This window comes from Cebidichthys violaceus, unplaced genomic scaffold (assembly GCF_023349555.1).
Source record: "Cebidichthys violaceus isolate CVI_PGR_0920_01 unplaced genomic scaffold, fCebVio1.0.p SCAF_47, whole genome shotgun sequence".
Lineage (NCBI taxonomy): Eukaryota > Metazoa > Chordata > Actinopteri > Perciformes > Stichaeidae > Cebidichthys > Cebidichthys violaceus.
In genome coordinates, this window is record NW_027176672.1 from 214,974 (window position 1) to 228,889 (window position 13,916).

The 13,916-nt window shown below is 44.1% G+C and overlaps 2 protein-coding genes across 5 annotated transcripts; both read right to left on the reverse strand.

The window, feature by feature from the left end:
* Positions 1-2,339: 2,339 nt before the first annotated feature.
* On the reverse strand, positions 2,340-7,506 carry abtb1 (ankyrin repeat and BTB (POZ) domain containing 1). The gene is made up of 12 exons (XM_068729603.1): positions 7,292-7,506; positions 6,715-6,777; positions 6,572-6,627; positions 5,881-6,025; positions 5,627-5,786; positions 5,457-5,502; positions 5,184-5,300; positions 4,802-4,914; positions 4,617-4,715; positions 4,316-4,483; positions 3,774-3,974; positions 2,340-3,541 (listed from the first exon to the last, which is right to left on the reverse strand). The coding sequence occupies exons 1-12, from the start codon at positions 7,345-7,347 to the stop codon at positions 3,335-3,337; spliced, it is 1,431 nt and encodes a 476-aa protein (XP_068585704.1). The 5' UTR covers positions 7,348-7,506; the 3' UTR covers positions 2,340-3,334.
* Positions 7,507-8,175: 669 nt separating this feature from the next.
* On the reverse strand, positions 8,176-11,854 carry LOC137886912 (deoxyribonuclease-1-like). Of its 4 annotated transcripts, XM_068729606.1 has the most exons (10): positions 11,830-11,854; positions 11,570-11,668; positions 11,245-11,333; positions 11,081-11,167; positions 10,878-10,990; positions 10,527-10,639; positions 9,690-9,847; positions 9,495-9,591; positions 9,307-9,421; positions 8,177-8,367 (listed from the first exon to the last, which is right to left on the reverse strand). In XM_068729606.1, exons 2-10 carry the CDS (start codon positions 11,648-11,650, stop codon positions 8,246-8,248), a joined length of 975 nt encoding a protein of 324 aa, XP_068585707.1. In that variant the 5' UTR covers positions 11,651-11,668; positions 11,830-11,854; the 3' UTR covers positions 8,177-8,245. The 4 variants fall into 4 exon arrangements, with proteins under 4 accessions (XP_068585709.1, XP_068585707.1, XP_068585706.1 ...); XM_068729608.1 differs by lacking the exon at positions 11,830-11,854 and having other exon boundaries at positions 8,176-8,367; positions 9,690-9,793; positions 11,570-11,812; XM_068729605.1 differs by lacking the exon at positions 11,830-11,854 and having other exon boundaries at positions 11,570-11,812.
* Between the last annotated feature and the right edge of the window lie 2,062 nt (positions 11,855-13,916).

Here is a 13,916-nt window from a genome sequence, read left to right on the forward strand (position 1 = left end):
GAGTTTCATAATCAATGTGAGGAAAACAAGACCAAGAGTTCACAGCCATGCTGGTGATGCTTTGCTCTAAATGTTAAAATATTTCAGGTTAGACCAGAGTGACGGGAATGTCGGTGGTTTTTGGTCTTAAGTGAAAGTATGAGATTCATGAAGGTGATTACAAATCATCAGAGGAGGAGTCATTAGGATTCATCCTCTGGGGACCATGAACTACACTTAGCGTCATTCCATCGACTACAAACGTGAACGTTTTGAAGATGAATGGATTCTTTACGGGATTTCTTTTGTTCTTTTAATGTAAACAAGGTGCCGCAGTATCTGATTCAGATAAAGGCCGTTAGTGTCAATCAGTGTGACGTTAATCAACTTAATGAGTTTATAACTTAACCTTCAGCCATTTGATCTAATAAAGATTATTAATGTTTGCTTATTAACTGAACCCTGGATGAAGTAAGTTGGTGCCAGCACTAGGGGAAAGTCACTCAGGTTCATCCTCTGGGTACACAGAATTTCTAAAATAAATTCACGGCAATTTATTTTATTTTGTTTTATTTTGTATGTCACAAATCAGCCTCAGAGGGCTGTACGACTGTCCCACATACGCCCTCCTCCGTCCCGGGACCCTCATATCGGTACAGTGTAAACTGACACCTCAGAGTAAAAGCTTTAAAGTGAATCCAGCCACAGCTTTCAGGCCGTGACTCGAGGCCAGCGTGGAGGCGTGGAGGCGTTGAATGGGAACAAACCGAGGCACCGAGCGGCTATTAAGGAGACGCCGGATTGACTTGTAAACACAGTCTCCATGGACACCGATAAAGAGACGAGAAATATAAGATCATTCCTGTACGCCGCATAAATATCCGTTTGCCCCGGCAGTGTGACGTCCATCTGAAACCCAATAAAACAGACTTTCCCACCCAAGACCAGAAAACACAGAGTCGCTTGGCAACAACCATTAAACGTTTGCAAAGGAAGCTCGCTGGGGTCATAACTAATTGTGTTGTTTATTCTTGTCTTTTCAAACACGTAGGCCTTGGAGACGCTGGGCTGGAAGCCAACGGTTCTGTTAATGGACGGCCTTAGTGTTTCAGTTGAACTGAACTTTTAATGTATTTTGACAGCGGCTCTGCTTCCCTGTTGGGATTTGAGCCTAGCCACTGTTGTGAACCTCGGGGCTCCATTAAGGTGACGTTCACTATTGTCTTCACCTCCCAAGACTCTTTGAAAGGAGAGTGATGGAGCCAACGGGGCCGCCGATTATAAACTACGGGGCAAGTACACCAACGCGCACACACACACACACACACACACACACACACACACACACACACACACGTAAATCTAACGTGTAACAGCGCCCCACTATTTACTGCCCTTCTTCTCACCTTTGTGGGCTTGTGATGAATGTGTGATTTGAAAAATGCACAACTGTCCCACAGGCCCATTCAGGAAATGTTCCCATGAATCAAGAGACCTCTGTGATGGAATCATTTGTTTCTTACAACCATTAGGAGCTTTGTTTATGAGGCAATTATAAACTGAGAAATGGCACCATCTTCAGGCGCCTTGATGACTTAAAATGTGACCGTGGCTAAGTGGAGAGCAGGGCCGCCTTTCAATCAGAGGGTCGGCGGTTCGATCCCCGGCTCCTGCTCTATTAGTCTCATGTCAATGTGTCCTTGAGCAAGACACTGAACCCCAAAATGTCTCCCGTAGCTGTGTCTACGGTCTGTAGATAGATACTGAATTGTAAGTCGCTTTGGATAAAAGCGTCTGATAAAATGACTGTAATGTAATGAGGCTACATTATATATATATTATTACTTAATATACTATTCAATTATGGTATGTGTGTGTGTGTGTGTGTGTGTGTGTGTGTGTATATATATATATATATATATTATAGTCAATTAATAAATAATGAATGAATAATAATGCATCATATTTTAATTGCTATACTTTGTGAGTCAAATCTGCAACAAAACTTCTACACTTGTCTGTCAGGTAAATGCAGTACTGCAATGTTTTCCTCTGAAGTAGAAGTACACAGTTAGTAGTACACCGTTGAGTTGCATATTTTGTATGATCTTTTGAGGTAAAATTAGTTTGATTAGTGTAAAATTAGTTTTGCAGATATTTGCTCAAACACCAAAGTGTTGGACTAAACTAGGCTTTGACCAGATGGTGGCGCTACAGATCATCCTGTGAGAGGCATGAATGTCTGCTACTAAAGTTCACGGCAGTGTCTCTACGAGATGTTGAGATATTCAGGACCAAAGTGGTGGATTATGCAAAACCAATGAAATGCAAAATGCATTAAACATTCTGAATAAAACAACTCTTTAAACTCCACGTTTAATTACCAAACCCAAGAGCAGTTCTTTCTTTGCGATGGTGGATTTTACATGCAAACATTTCAGTAACAGCTTTGTTTTCTTGTGCTCAAGCCGTCAGACATTCGTGTTTTCTATTTAGGCTTTAAATAAAGGGAGGAACATGTTAAAGGGGAATAAGTGAATCAATAAGTAATAAAGTGTCACACAGGAGCATTCGAAGTTGAAGTCGAAGTTCAGCGCCATAATAAAAGTGACATGCTTCTGCACATGACATACATAATAAAACTATATTCTGTGTAACTTAACATCAAAATTGAGGTTAAAAACGTTTTCTGGATGAATGAGCTGAACTTATACTCCAGCGCTCCGTCTTTTTACTCTTAGTTATCAGGTGTGTGTGTGACATGCACTCGTTTGGCTTCCTAAGAGCATTCAAATGAAATCTCTGAGTACAAATTGAGGGCTGGTGCTGAACTTTGTTGGGGCCAAAGTACAGTTTTTTAAAGAGCTAAATAAGCAGCTAGTCTAAACTCCAGCGGCTACAAATGAGGCCTAAAACAAACCCGTGCTTGTGTAAACACGTCATACACAATTTACTCAAACACCACCTTGCAGAACTTGGTACTGTTTACCAAATGTCTTTTGATATGTCATACTTAAAAAATAATTTAAAGGTGCAGTCAGCGATTCTAATCCAGCGCTCTCTTTGTCAAAGATCGTTGTTCATTCAATCGGCCACAGGGGGCGCTCATGCTCGTGCACAGGACGGGGCGGAGGACAGTGTGAGTGAGAGGGAGTTTTGGGTGTTGAGTTCAAACATCAACAATATTTCTCCAGGATCGCAGACTCCACCTTAACAGCTTTCTCTGAATATGCATCACAACAGTCTTCTGAAAATATATATATATATATTCTGTACAATATACTGTAAATAAAATAAAACCACTGTAGATCCTCCCAAAGCATAAAAACTTCAAACCCTCAACCCGTGGAGCCCCTCAGCAGTAAATATTGATGCTGCAGAGCAGCTCCTCCAAGGCCTCCAGCTTCTGATTGGCCTCCTCTATCGCGCTGTAGGTCTGCACGTTGCCGGTGATGTGGTAGCGGATCTCGTCCACCAGGGGGACGGAGTCCGTCTCCTGTCGCTCCTCCACCGACGCTGCGTCCTCTTTGATGATCTCCGCAAACTCGGCCTGCTCCACCAGCTGTGACAGACAGGTAAGACAGGTGTGAAATTGTAGTTTTATGGGGGCGTTACATGCTGAACACAGCTGCTCCCAGTCGTTCTGCTGAGACAAGCTAAACTTCAGCTGGCTCCAAATTCATATTCAACATCCAGACATCAAGTGTCATGTGCACTTCAGCCACCAGCTGATCCCACACACTTCTTGTTATCCCGCCAAAATAAAGTGTCACCACAGAGAAAGGGACACCCACCCGCTCAATGATCTTAGCCATGAACTCTGTGCAGTTGTCCTCCAGCCGGGAGAGACGGAAAAGCTTCGCCGTCTTCCACATGTACAGAACGTTGTCCTCGCAGATGGTCTTAGAGAGCGTCTTCCCACAAAGACGCTTCAGCCCGGGCAGCAGGTACATGTCGGCCACACACAGCACGTCAAACACGACCTCTGTGATGAGCTGGGAGTAAACGTAGGAATATTCAGTCAGCTGTCAGTGACAATGATGAGCATCAAGTGACATTAACAAAATGCTAATATTAATGTTCATAGATCATGAAAATGTTATTGTACTTTTTGGTATATATGCTCAATATATAGTTAAATATGTAGTATGTGTCATAGGTCAAGGATGCAAACGTGTCAGGGTGTGAACAGGGAGCTGAAGCACAAGGGTGCTTCAGCTCCATTGTCTCTTTTATGACTCCTCAGCCGGTCGACTGACAAGTAACAATGTTAGAAATGTTCTCACTCATCCCTGATTGTAAATTCCACAAAATAAACCAGAAATTGCGCACTGACCTCTGTGTCGTCGGTGTAGATGTAATACATGACGTGGATGAATATCTCATGGGAGATGTTGTGTAACGTAATCACTGGGGTGCTCGGCTGGGACTGCAGCTGTTCTCCCTCGCTGAAGTGGTCCTGGAGCAAGGCTCTGAAGTAATCGCTACGCCCGCAGAAGAACGCCTGCAGACACACACACACACACACACACACACACACACACACACACACACACACAGTCGATCCACGTCTTCATTTGAGTGACCACAGGCCGTAAAGTAGTCGTGAAATGTTGCGTGAGCTTCGTTGTTCGCACCTTATGGCACAAGAAGTAGAAACCGTCGACTCTGAAGCAGATGTCGGGATAAGTAGGGAAGCGGTCGACTCTGTTAAAGGGAAGTTCACCAAATCCAACCTGGGAGAACCGACGGAAAGAAGAAACCGGCTCAATAAACCGTTACAGACGCAGCAACCGGGCTTTTCCTGCCGCCGCGTCCTTACTCTCAGTTCAATGGGAAGCGCACAGTCGGCTAACTGAGCCATCTCCTCCTGAAGTTGACAGCTGTGAGGATCCAGGCTGAGAACCTTCACACAGATCCCCGGCTTGTTGGACACTTGATGAGGACAGAAGGACAGACGAGACAGACATCACTCGTAGAGTCGATACCAATAACCGGGAGCGGAAATGGCTCGGTTACAGCCTAAAATGCTGAGTCGGGTATCAGTGAGTACTTAAGTCAATGCACGGATCTGATACCACGTTATTACATCAATCATCATGTAATGCACCACACAGAAGCAACGACGTGTCACATCCTGCCCGACGCTAGGACCACACACCTGTGCTGCGTCCTATTTGTCTCCCTGATTATGTCACACTCACCAAATTCATACAGCTGTTTGCATTTATTCTCCAGCTCCTCCATCAGACCTTCCATCTTGCACTGTTTGGCAAGTCGTCTGCAGTCCTCCACGAGGCTGATATCAATATCCATTCGTCCTGTAACACATGAAGGAAAAGAGTTGTGATTTTCCATTAAAATGAATGATTTTTATTGTGTTTCCAGAAGGATGAATCTTTGTTTTTGACACATTAACTAGTACATTAACTAGTACTTGGTCTTTAACGTGTAGAAGCCTTATATGTGCAGCTCACCTGTGTAGGAGTATTGTAGAATGGCTCCAAAGGCTGAAGGGTTGATCTGAAAATCAAAGCAGCTTTAATCCGTACAGATGTCGACACAATGTTCCTTCATGGTCGTATAATAGACACGAGCGTCTCATAACAAAGCCGATAACAGAAGTAATGAATACACGTGTCTCTACCAAAGGGTGTTTGAGGGTGATCAAGGTCTTCCCTTTCCATTTGTTCTCAAACATATCGGTGAAGTACTCGGAGCGTGCGCTGAGAATGCATCGGTGGGCCGTGAAGATTTGTCCGTGAACCAGGAACTTGACGTCGCTGTGTGGACCCTGCTCCAGTAGCCTAGACCACATGGAGGAATGCAGGTTTTTACAGTGAACTACTGAAAACAGGAGAACCGTTCCGCCTCCAGCTCTGTAGAGGAGGAAGGACTTACATGTGCAGAAAGTAGTTGAAGTCGTCGCGCTGCATGGCGCGCACACTGATGCACTTGTAGTCTTTGAGCAGACGTCGCACGGACTCGTTCAGAGAGCCGTACATGCAGCGCTCGCCGTCAAACGTGTTGGCTTCACACTTGGCTCCTGAAAGCAAAGATGACAACATAACATATGATTATAATACAGGTCTGTTCATGCTCAACATGATGACACGCGATGGTGGTTTTACTGCTTTTATACTATAGATCTCTATCTATAGATAGAGATAGAGATAGAGATCTAGATTGTGTGCGAAGGCTCTGCAGGTGGTCGTGCACCTCTGAGTTATTCTAACTTAGACTCACTGCGCGTTTAATCAGAGCATTTCAGACAAGACCGTCAAAAATATTCACTGATAGAATCACTATTTTACAAAGACAGACAATTTGTTTGTAAATGCTTGAATTGTGTCTTTACAGGAATTGTATAAAGACAACAAAGTCGCCTCTACGGCCAGAGAAAGAGTCGTTCTGTCATTACTATTCACTGGACATCGACCTCACGTCTACACACTTATTGTCTGACCTGAAGCCTAAATAATGTTAGGTTGCTTAATGACACCATAAAGCACACACCTGGCAGAGAGCTGCACTACTGAGAGCGCCTCTCTACTCATGTCTGCATTGCTTCGTTATTCGTGAACAACCTTACCGTTAGCCAGCAGGTACTGGACCAGCTCCTCGTGACCACAGAGACAAGCGTAGTACCTGAAGAGGAGAGCGTTCACATTTAAACTGGTCGGTAATGAAGCGGGTCAGTCACAGAAGTGGAGCGCTTCACTCAGTTGTACTTACAGCGGGGAGCTGTCCCATTTATCTCTTACATTGAGGTCCACGTCTCTTTGCTCAACAAGGTATCTAGGAGTGGAGGCAAAGGAAAGGAGAGGTTACACAGACGCACACGAGTCCATACAGTCACAACCTGCCTGTTGTGTTCGTTCCTACCTTTCATGCGGTGGAGAGGAACTCTGTTGATTCATTGATTGTAAAATGATAATCACAAAGGTAAACACAAGGTATCCCTCTTGTTGTTGGAATCACTACGTTGTCCTCGGATTGTCTTTATTATTATATTTTATTATTATATTTTATTATTTGACATGGACGATGTGTGTCTGACGTGAAGCTGAAGTGAACATTTGTAAACCGAGCAGCTGATTTGCAGTAAACATTATTTAAAGTTACCAGCTGGCTCCTCAAAGCTAATGTTAGCTTGTTTACCTCCACTGCTTTGCATAAACAAACGTTACGGTTTTACCTCCAGAGGAAGACAAGTAAACAAGCTCGAGACTGTTGTTGTTGTTGTTGTTGTTGTTTTTAAACAGGATAGGAAGTAAGGGTACACACACACACCAGCTGATCCTGTTGTTACCTGACTCTACACACGTCGCCCTTTCTGCAGCTGCTGAACAGGTCGTACACATCCATGATGCCCGCTGCGTCCTCGGTCCTCTGCGATGCATTGAGGCGGCCTGTCTGCCGGACAGGTGAGCGCGAGGGTTCGGTGTTAGCTCGGTCGACGGTGAGGAAGTTGTTGGCTCGCGGTCGCACACCTTTTTTTCTGCACGGTTGTTTACAAAACGACTCGATTCCTTCAGCGGCAGTCACGTGACTAGAGCGCGTCTACTTCACGTGACGTAGAGAATAACGGAGAAACCGATGTTTATTATTTCTCTGCAACAAATACAACGAGCGTACCGCTGCGTGTATCCTACACATCACGTGAGTGTCGGTGTAGGTTGACTGCGTGTATCCTACACATCACGTGAGTGTCGGTGTAGGCGGACAACAAGTCGTATTCGGTGTCACGTCTAACCGGCGGCTCGTGTTCTAACGGTGGTAGAAGGCTGAAACTCGGAGCTCACGCGGGTCACTTGAACGCAGCACACAGCAGTGCGTGACGTCAGTCTTCTACTTATTTTAATATTCAAATCCACACAAAGGCGCTCTTTAACTTTAAGACATTTTAGACACGAGATATTAAAGTTACTCATTCATAAACAGATTTACTCACAGAGTAATCAGAGTACTACGTTTTAACTTCTTAATTATTCTACTGAACAACTAAATAAATACACACACACACACACACACACACACACACACACACACACACACACACTTTTTAAAGTTTACAGATTTAGTATCACAATAATCGGTTTATTTTGTTCATAAGTCTGGAGTCATAAGTCATTCTCACTCATAGCCTGAACAAGTCCATCAGGGCCAAATCACAACCAAAGGGCAACATTTGTGTATGATACCAGTTATTTATTCATTTTTCAATATAAATTTCTAAATTACGGCCATGTTTGAGATCTTCTTGTCATTTTCTCAGTTGGAGTTTGACAAGCCGCTGTTTTAACACGGAGATCTGAAGTTGAAGTTTTTCTCGCTCCAAAAGGAGATTTTCCTTCTGCAGTTCCAACACATCGACCTGCAGGCTTTCTGTGAGTAGAGAACACACACACACACACACACACACACACACACACACACACACACACACACACAGCCTATTAGTAACATGGACAGTGGGTGATAACTGTCACTGGAAAGAATTCTTCAAATATGTGAATGAGTGAAATGCTTTTGTCCTGCGTCATTGCTTTGTCACCTTATGAAAGATGAAACAGACTCTGCATGTTTTCACAGTTTAAAGGCTCAGCAGCGACTCGGTGCCCACAAACACTGTGTGCTCTGGTTTCTTCTTTGGCCGTTCTCGTCTGTTTGAACCACTTCAGCAGGATTACGTGTGTTTTCAATTCATTATGATTAGATTTAACAACTGTAAATTATTCACGTGGTAAATCAAACTCTGTTAAAAAGATGTTGGAGCGTCAAAATTAATGTTTACAACAATAAAAAGAGGGTGAAATAGAAGTCGCTATGACTGGAGTGTTATGACTGCACTTTGTTTGTTTTCTAGTTGTTACATTGTTAAATGTTACATTTTTTAATGTTACATTGTTAAATGTTACATTTTTAAATGTTACATTTTTAAATCTTAAATTTTTCTGGCGTAATGTTTTTTAAACGGTTCATAGATTCTGGTCTCGACTCGGTTCTGACGTATGTAGCTACGACGGTTAGCTATACTTGTTTGGAGGTTTTGATCTGAGATTTTGAATGTGAAGCCGTTGTTTTGATTAAACACATAAAAGTAAAAGTTCCAGTTGCATTTAAAATAAAAAAGAGTTTTTCACAAGTAGAACCTGTTTACGTTGAGCTGTACAATAGTTTAAGAAGCTCACATTCCGAGCATTCTTAGTGACTAGTTGCGCTGGTCTTCAGACGCACTGCTCTGTAAACATCAGAGACTAAAGTAGGTCAGCTCCTGTCCGTCTGCGGCAGAGAGAATCTGCTCGACCTGGGCGGCTCTGTTACCTGCAGCTCGCCGGGTGTCACCGACGTCAACTCTTTGGAGAATGTTGGTCGTCCAGAAAGGAGGAGCTTTACGTAACTCTACCTCGACGGGGTAGTGGTCGCTGACTCTCAGGGCCTGAGGAGGAGGAACCACACTGAGCGGGTGCAGAACATGTCGTCAGATCAGATTCACAAAGAGACAGACTCACCATTTCCTCCGTCATAGTGAACTCCTTGTGGAAGTTGAACGGCTTGGCTGAGTTTGGCACAAAGGCCGCCAGCATATCTTCTCCATACACGACAATCCTGCACATAAACACACTCCATTAGTTCATATAATGATGATGATGTGTACAGTGTCTCTCCTGGAATGCATGGGTGTATTTGTGTGAGTGCAGACGTGCCGGTCGTAGGACTGCTCGTTGGAGGTGTTTGACGTGGTGTCCACGTCGTCGCCAATCAGCCAGTGGAAATTCTTGTCGCTGCGAATACGAATCTCCTCCATCTCCTTCTGGGTGACATGCGGACCATCGGCTTTGAAATCCCCCAGGATCATTATGTTCTAGAGGAACTCAGACACGTCCATTTAGTGCTAATACAAGTTCTTGTATCCCTTAGTGAGGATACGGAGAAACCCCATCAGAAGATCCACGTCACTACATAGTTCAAGGATAGTTTATAGGCCATGGAAGAGGTTCAATATGTCTCGTCATATATCTTGAACTGATTAAAGCTCTTCTTCAGGTAACACTGTTGGCCCGCGGGCCGTAGTTTGACCACGCTAGCCTCACATGGTTTTATAATATTTGGGCACATCCTCTCTATAATCTCTGTGAAAGTGAGACAATATTACATCAGTTATCAAAAGAAGATCACATAGAATATCTTAGATGTGTGTGATTTGTTACACAGTAGTTTTCCCAGAGTCAGAAAATAATAAACTCTTTTTCTATGTATTTGATGTAGTCTGAAGTTACTATAATAGTAATATTAGGCTATCCTGGCTCAACTGTTGAGTGTCAAGAGATCAAATAACATAAACATGTCACTAAAGTTATTCAGGAGTTGAGCTCAGTCCTCAGGGTCACTTTAGAGCCTCTGCTCTGCAGCTTACTAATGCATCTTTTGTGGCCGGTTGGGTTCTGTGTGTACATCACGCTTGGTGCTCAAACAGTCAACACTGGATGGACAATGTTTTCCTGACAGAACAGCAGAAAACACAACCGGATGAGGCCACTCACGTCCGTTTTCCATTTGTCTTTGACCACCAGGAAGACCTCGTACAGCTCGTCCAGCTCCTTCTCCGTGTCCCACGGCGCGGCGTGGACCGGGATCAGCACTATGTTCTTCAGCACTGCGAACGTAAACGGCCCCGTGAGCCACAGACGCTCCTCTCCGGTAACGTGCCCCATCACGACATCTGTCACACGTGTGGATGCACACGGCTCCACGCCGACTGACTTAACTTGATAAACCTGCCCTCTGCTCCCTCTTTCGTTTGCATGTCAAACTGAATCGGTCTCGTTCACCTTTTGAAAAAACAAACAGGTCCATGTATGGACGTGACGCTGCACACTGTTGTTCAGACTGACCCGTGTTGCGTGGTTTGAAGTGGAGAATGTACGGCTCTCTTGCAAAAGCGTCCACGTCGTTCAGCTGGTCATCTTCGTATTGGTAGCAGTCGATCAGGTCGACGACGTCGTCCCTTCCAGTGAGACGAAAACACATTTTAGTGCAGCTGTTCGGTGGTGACTCTACGGGAGCGTTACAGCCTGGAGACGGGATCTGATCTCACCTGTACAGAAACAGAAACTGCTCCTTGTACCGGTTCCTCCCCAGGCGGGTGCTGATCTGCAGCGCATAGTGATGGGTCGTGTTGACTCTGGTAGGACAGTATCAAAGAACACACGTTAAAAACATCTTGGCTTCATTCAGACACGAGTAAAGAAGTAAACTCACTTGTTCAGTTCTTCCAAGAGCGTTTTAACAGAAGCTCCGCTCACATCCACCACCTCCAGAACCACTATGATGTCGTACCGAGACACAATCTACAAAACACAAAACAAGGAATGCTTTTTCTTTTCTTTCATCAAACTCGTGGCAGCTTCACCAAAGACGGCTGATCCAGCTGGAGTGATCCAGAACTCGTTATCTACTCTTCACACTAAACACCCACAGTGACTTATTGGCTGCTTCCCAAAACGTCACACCAGCGGCACAAACTTCTAAAAAATCAGCGCTGATCATCGCTGCTCTTCATCTGTGTGATGTCTTTGTGTTTTACCTTGACGAGAGCTGACAGAACATCTGGATCGGAGACTTTGGTCAGCCCAAACCTCTGTACGTTGAACGAGGCGATCTTCATTATCCCACAGGAGAAGAGCTGACAGAGACATTTTAACTCAGTTTGTAAAACTGCTTTAAATACACACACACACACTCTCACACACACTCACACTCACACACTCTCACACACTCACACACACTCTCACACACTCTCACACACTCTCACACACTCTCACACACTCTCCCAGCATTACTTACCTCGATGGCACAGCGTCAGTCTTGACAAATCTCCAGAATAAACCAACAGCTGGTTGTGTGAGAGGATTATTCTCTGTAGTTGTTTTCTTAAAGGGAGGCGATGATTGGCTAATCCGTCTGAAGAGAAGGAGACAGAGTTTGAAAAGAAAGCAGCAAAGATTGATTCACAGCCCAGGTTCTTTATTTCAAACGGCACCAACAACAGTTCATGACACATTTCACAACATGTCTGCAGCAACAAAGCCAACATGTTGACTGATATCAGGAAGCAAACAACATATTTCACACATGTTACAATATTTAGTTTAATCTTACAGTTTTTGCCCGTTGCTTGAACACATTTTGCAAAACTTCGCTCATTGTGCCAAAACTCTACACACAAGTAAACATGACACAACACTGGGAAATATACCATTCACATCTGTGTCAAATTGAAACTCTACTATCAAAACCTAACATTCCTTTGCCAAAATGTAACTCTGATGACAAAATGACACATACTTGCATCATATGCATACACTTTCAGATCAGGGGAACACACTAGTCTACTTTATATAAAACACCGCAGTCTTTGATTTTCACTGTTTATTCAGAAGGCATATTTTCAGGAGGCACATTTTCAAACAACCAAAAAAGCAAATAGGCCTACTCAATATTGTACATTGCAGTAACATGAATTCAGACAAAGCAAAAAAGAAAATAATAATAATAGAAAAAACACTATACTGTAAACACAGAAAATCATGGCAATTGTGCATACGTGGGCTCATGGATCCCGCCGTCTGTTGGGGTCTGGCCACAGGACCTCATCGACATCGCAAGCAATGTCTTCTCCGGCTCGGCACCGGGGAAAATATCCCCTTGCATGACGAAACCATCCATGGATTGCTGTCACCTGAATGTCGCCGCAGGCCTGTTCCATTGCCTGCAGAAGAGGCATGCGGGCATGTGGTTGGCGGTCATAGACACGCCATCTCCAAGCCGAAAAGAATTCCTCTATAGGGTTTAAGAATGGTGAGTAAGGGAGCGAGTATACCACTTCTAATTGATTGTGGTTGGTGAACCAGGCCTGGACCAGAGCAGCCTGATGGAAACTGACATTATCCCATACCACCACAAACCTGGGCTGATCTGGTCTGTTCTGTACATCTATATTATGGAGAGCATCTAGAAATGTGAGTATATGTTGGCTATTGTATGGACCTAGTTTTGCATGATGATGCAGAAGCCCTCGAAGGCTTATGGCGGCACACATTACATTACATTACAGTCATTTAGCAGACGCTTTTATCCAAAGCGACTTACAATAAGTGCATTCAACATTGGTAATCAAATGTTCATTGTGATATTTCCCCCGCGCTGCCCCGGGACGTGCACAATTGCCCTTTGGCCAATTACATTACGACCCCGTCGTCTTGTTTTGCTCAGGTCGAATCCAGCTTCATCAATGAAAATGAATTCACGAGGCTGTGCGGCTCCATCCATGGCCAAGATTCTCTGTAACAAAAAAGAAAACATATTACTGTACTACAGTGCTACACATACAGAACCCTCACCCCATCACACAGGTACCTGTGTAGCTCTCCGAATGGATCCATGTGGTACCGATACGGTATATATTCAGCTGCTACTGGATTTCAGAAATACTGTATTGTAAATGTAAAGGACAGCTACACTTACCCGTACATATTCAGCTCGAAGTCCTTTGACCCTGACACTGTTCCTCTCAAATGGGACCCTGTAGAGCTGCTTCATGGTGATGTTGTGTTCTCCCAAGATGCGTCTGATGGTGGTGATGCTCACATGGTTTATGTTGTTGAACACTTGCCCGTCTGCAAGTATTTTCTGTCGTAGCTGGTGGAGACGGATGGCATTGTCTGCCCTCACTAGGTCCACAACGGCAAGTTCCTGCCGTTGTGTGAACAGGCGTTGGCGTCCTCCCCCAGAAGGTCTTCTAGTCATTCTAGTGAAATACAACCACAAATTGTCATCGGTTTGCTTCTTTTTCTTACAGTACTTTACTGTATATACTGTATCATCCACTGTACTGAAACATCTCATTATAAGTAATCATGGTATGTTTCACA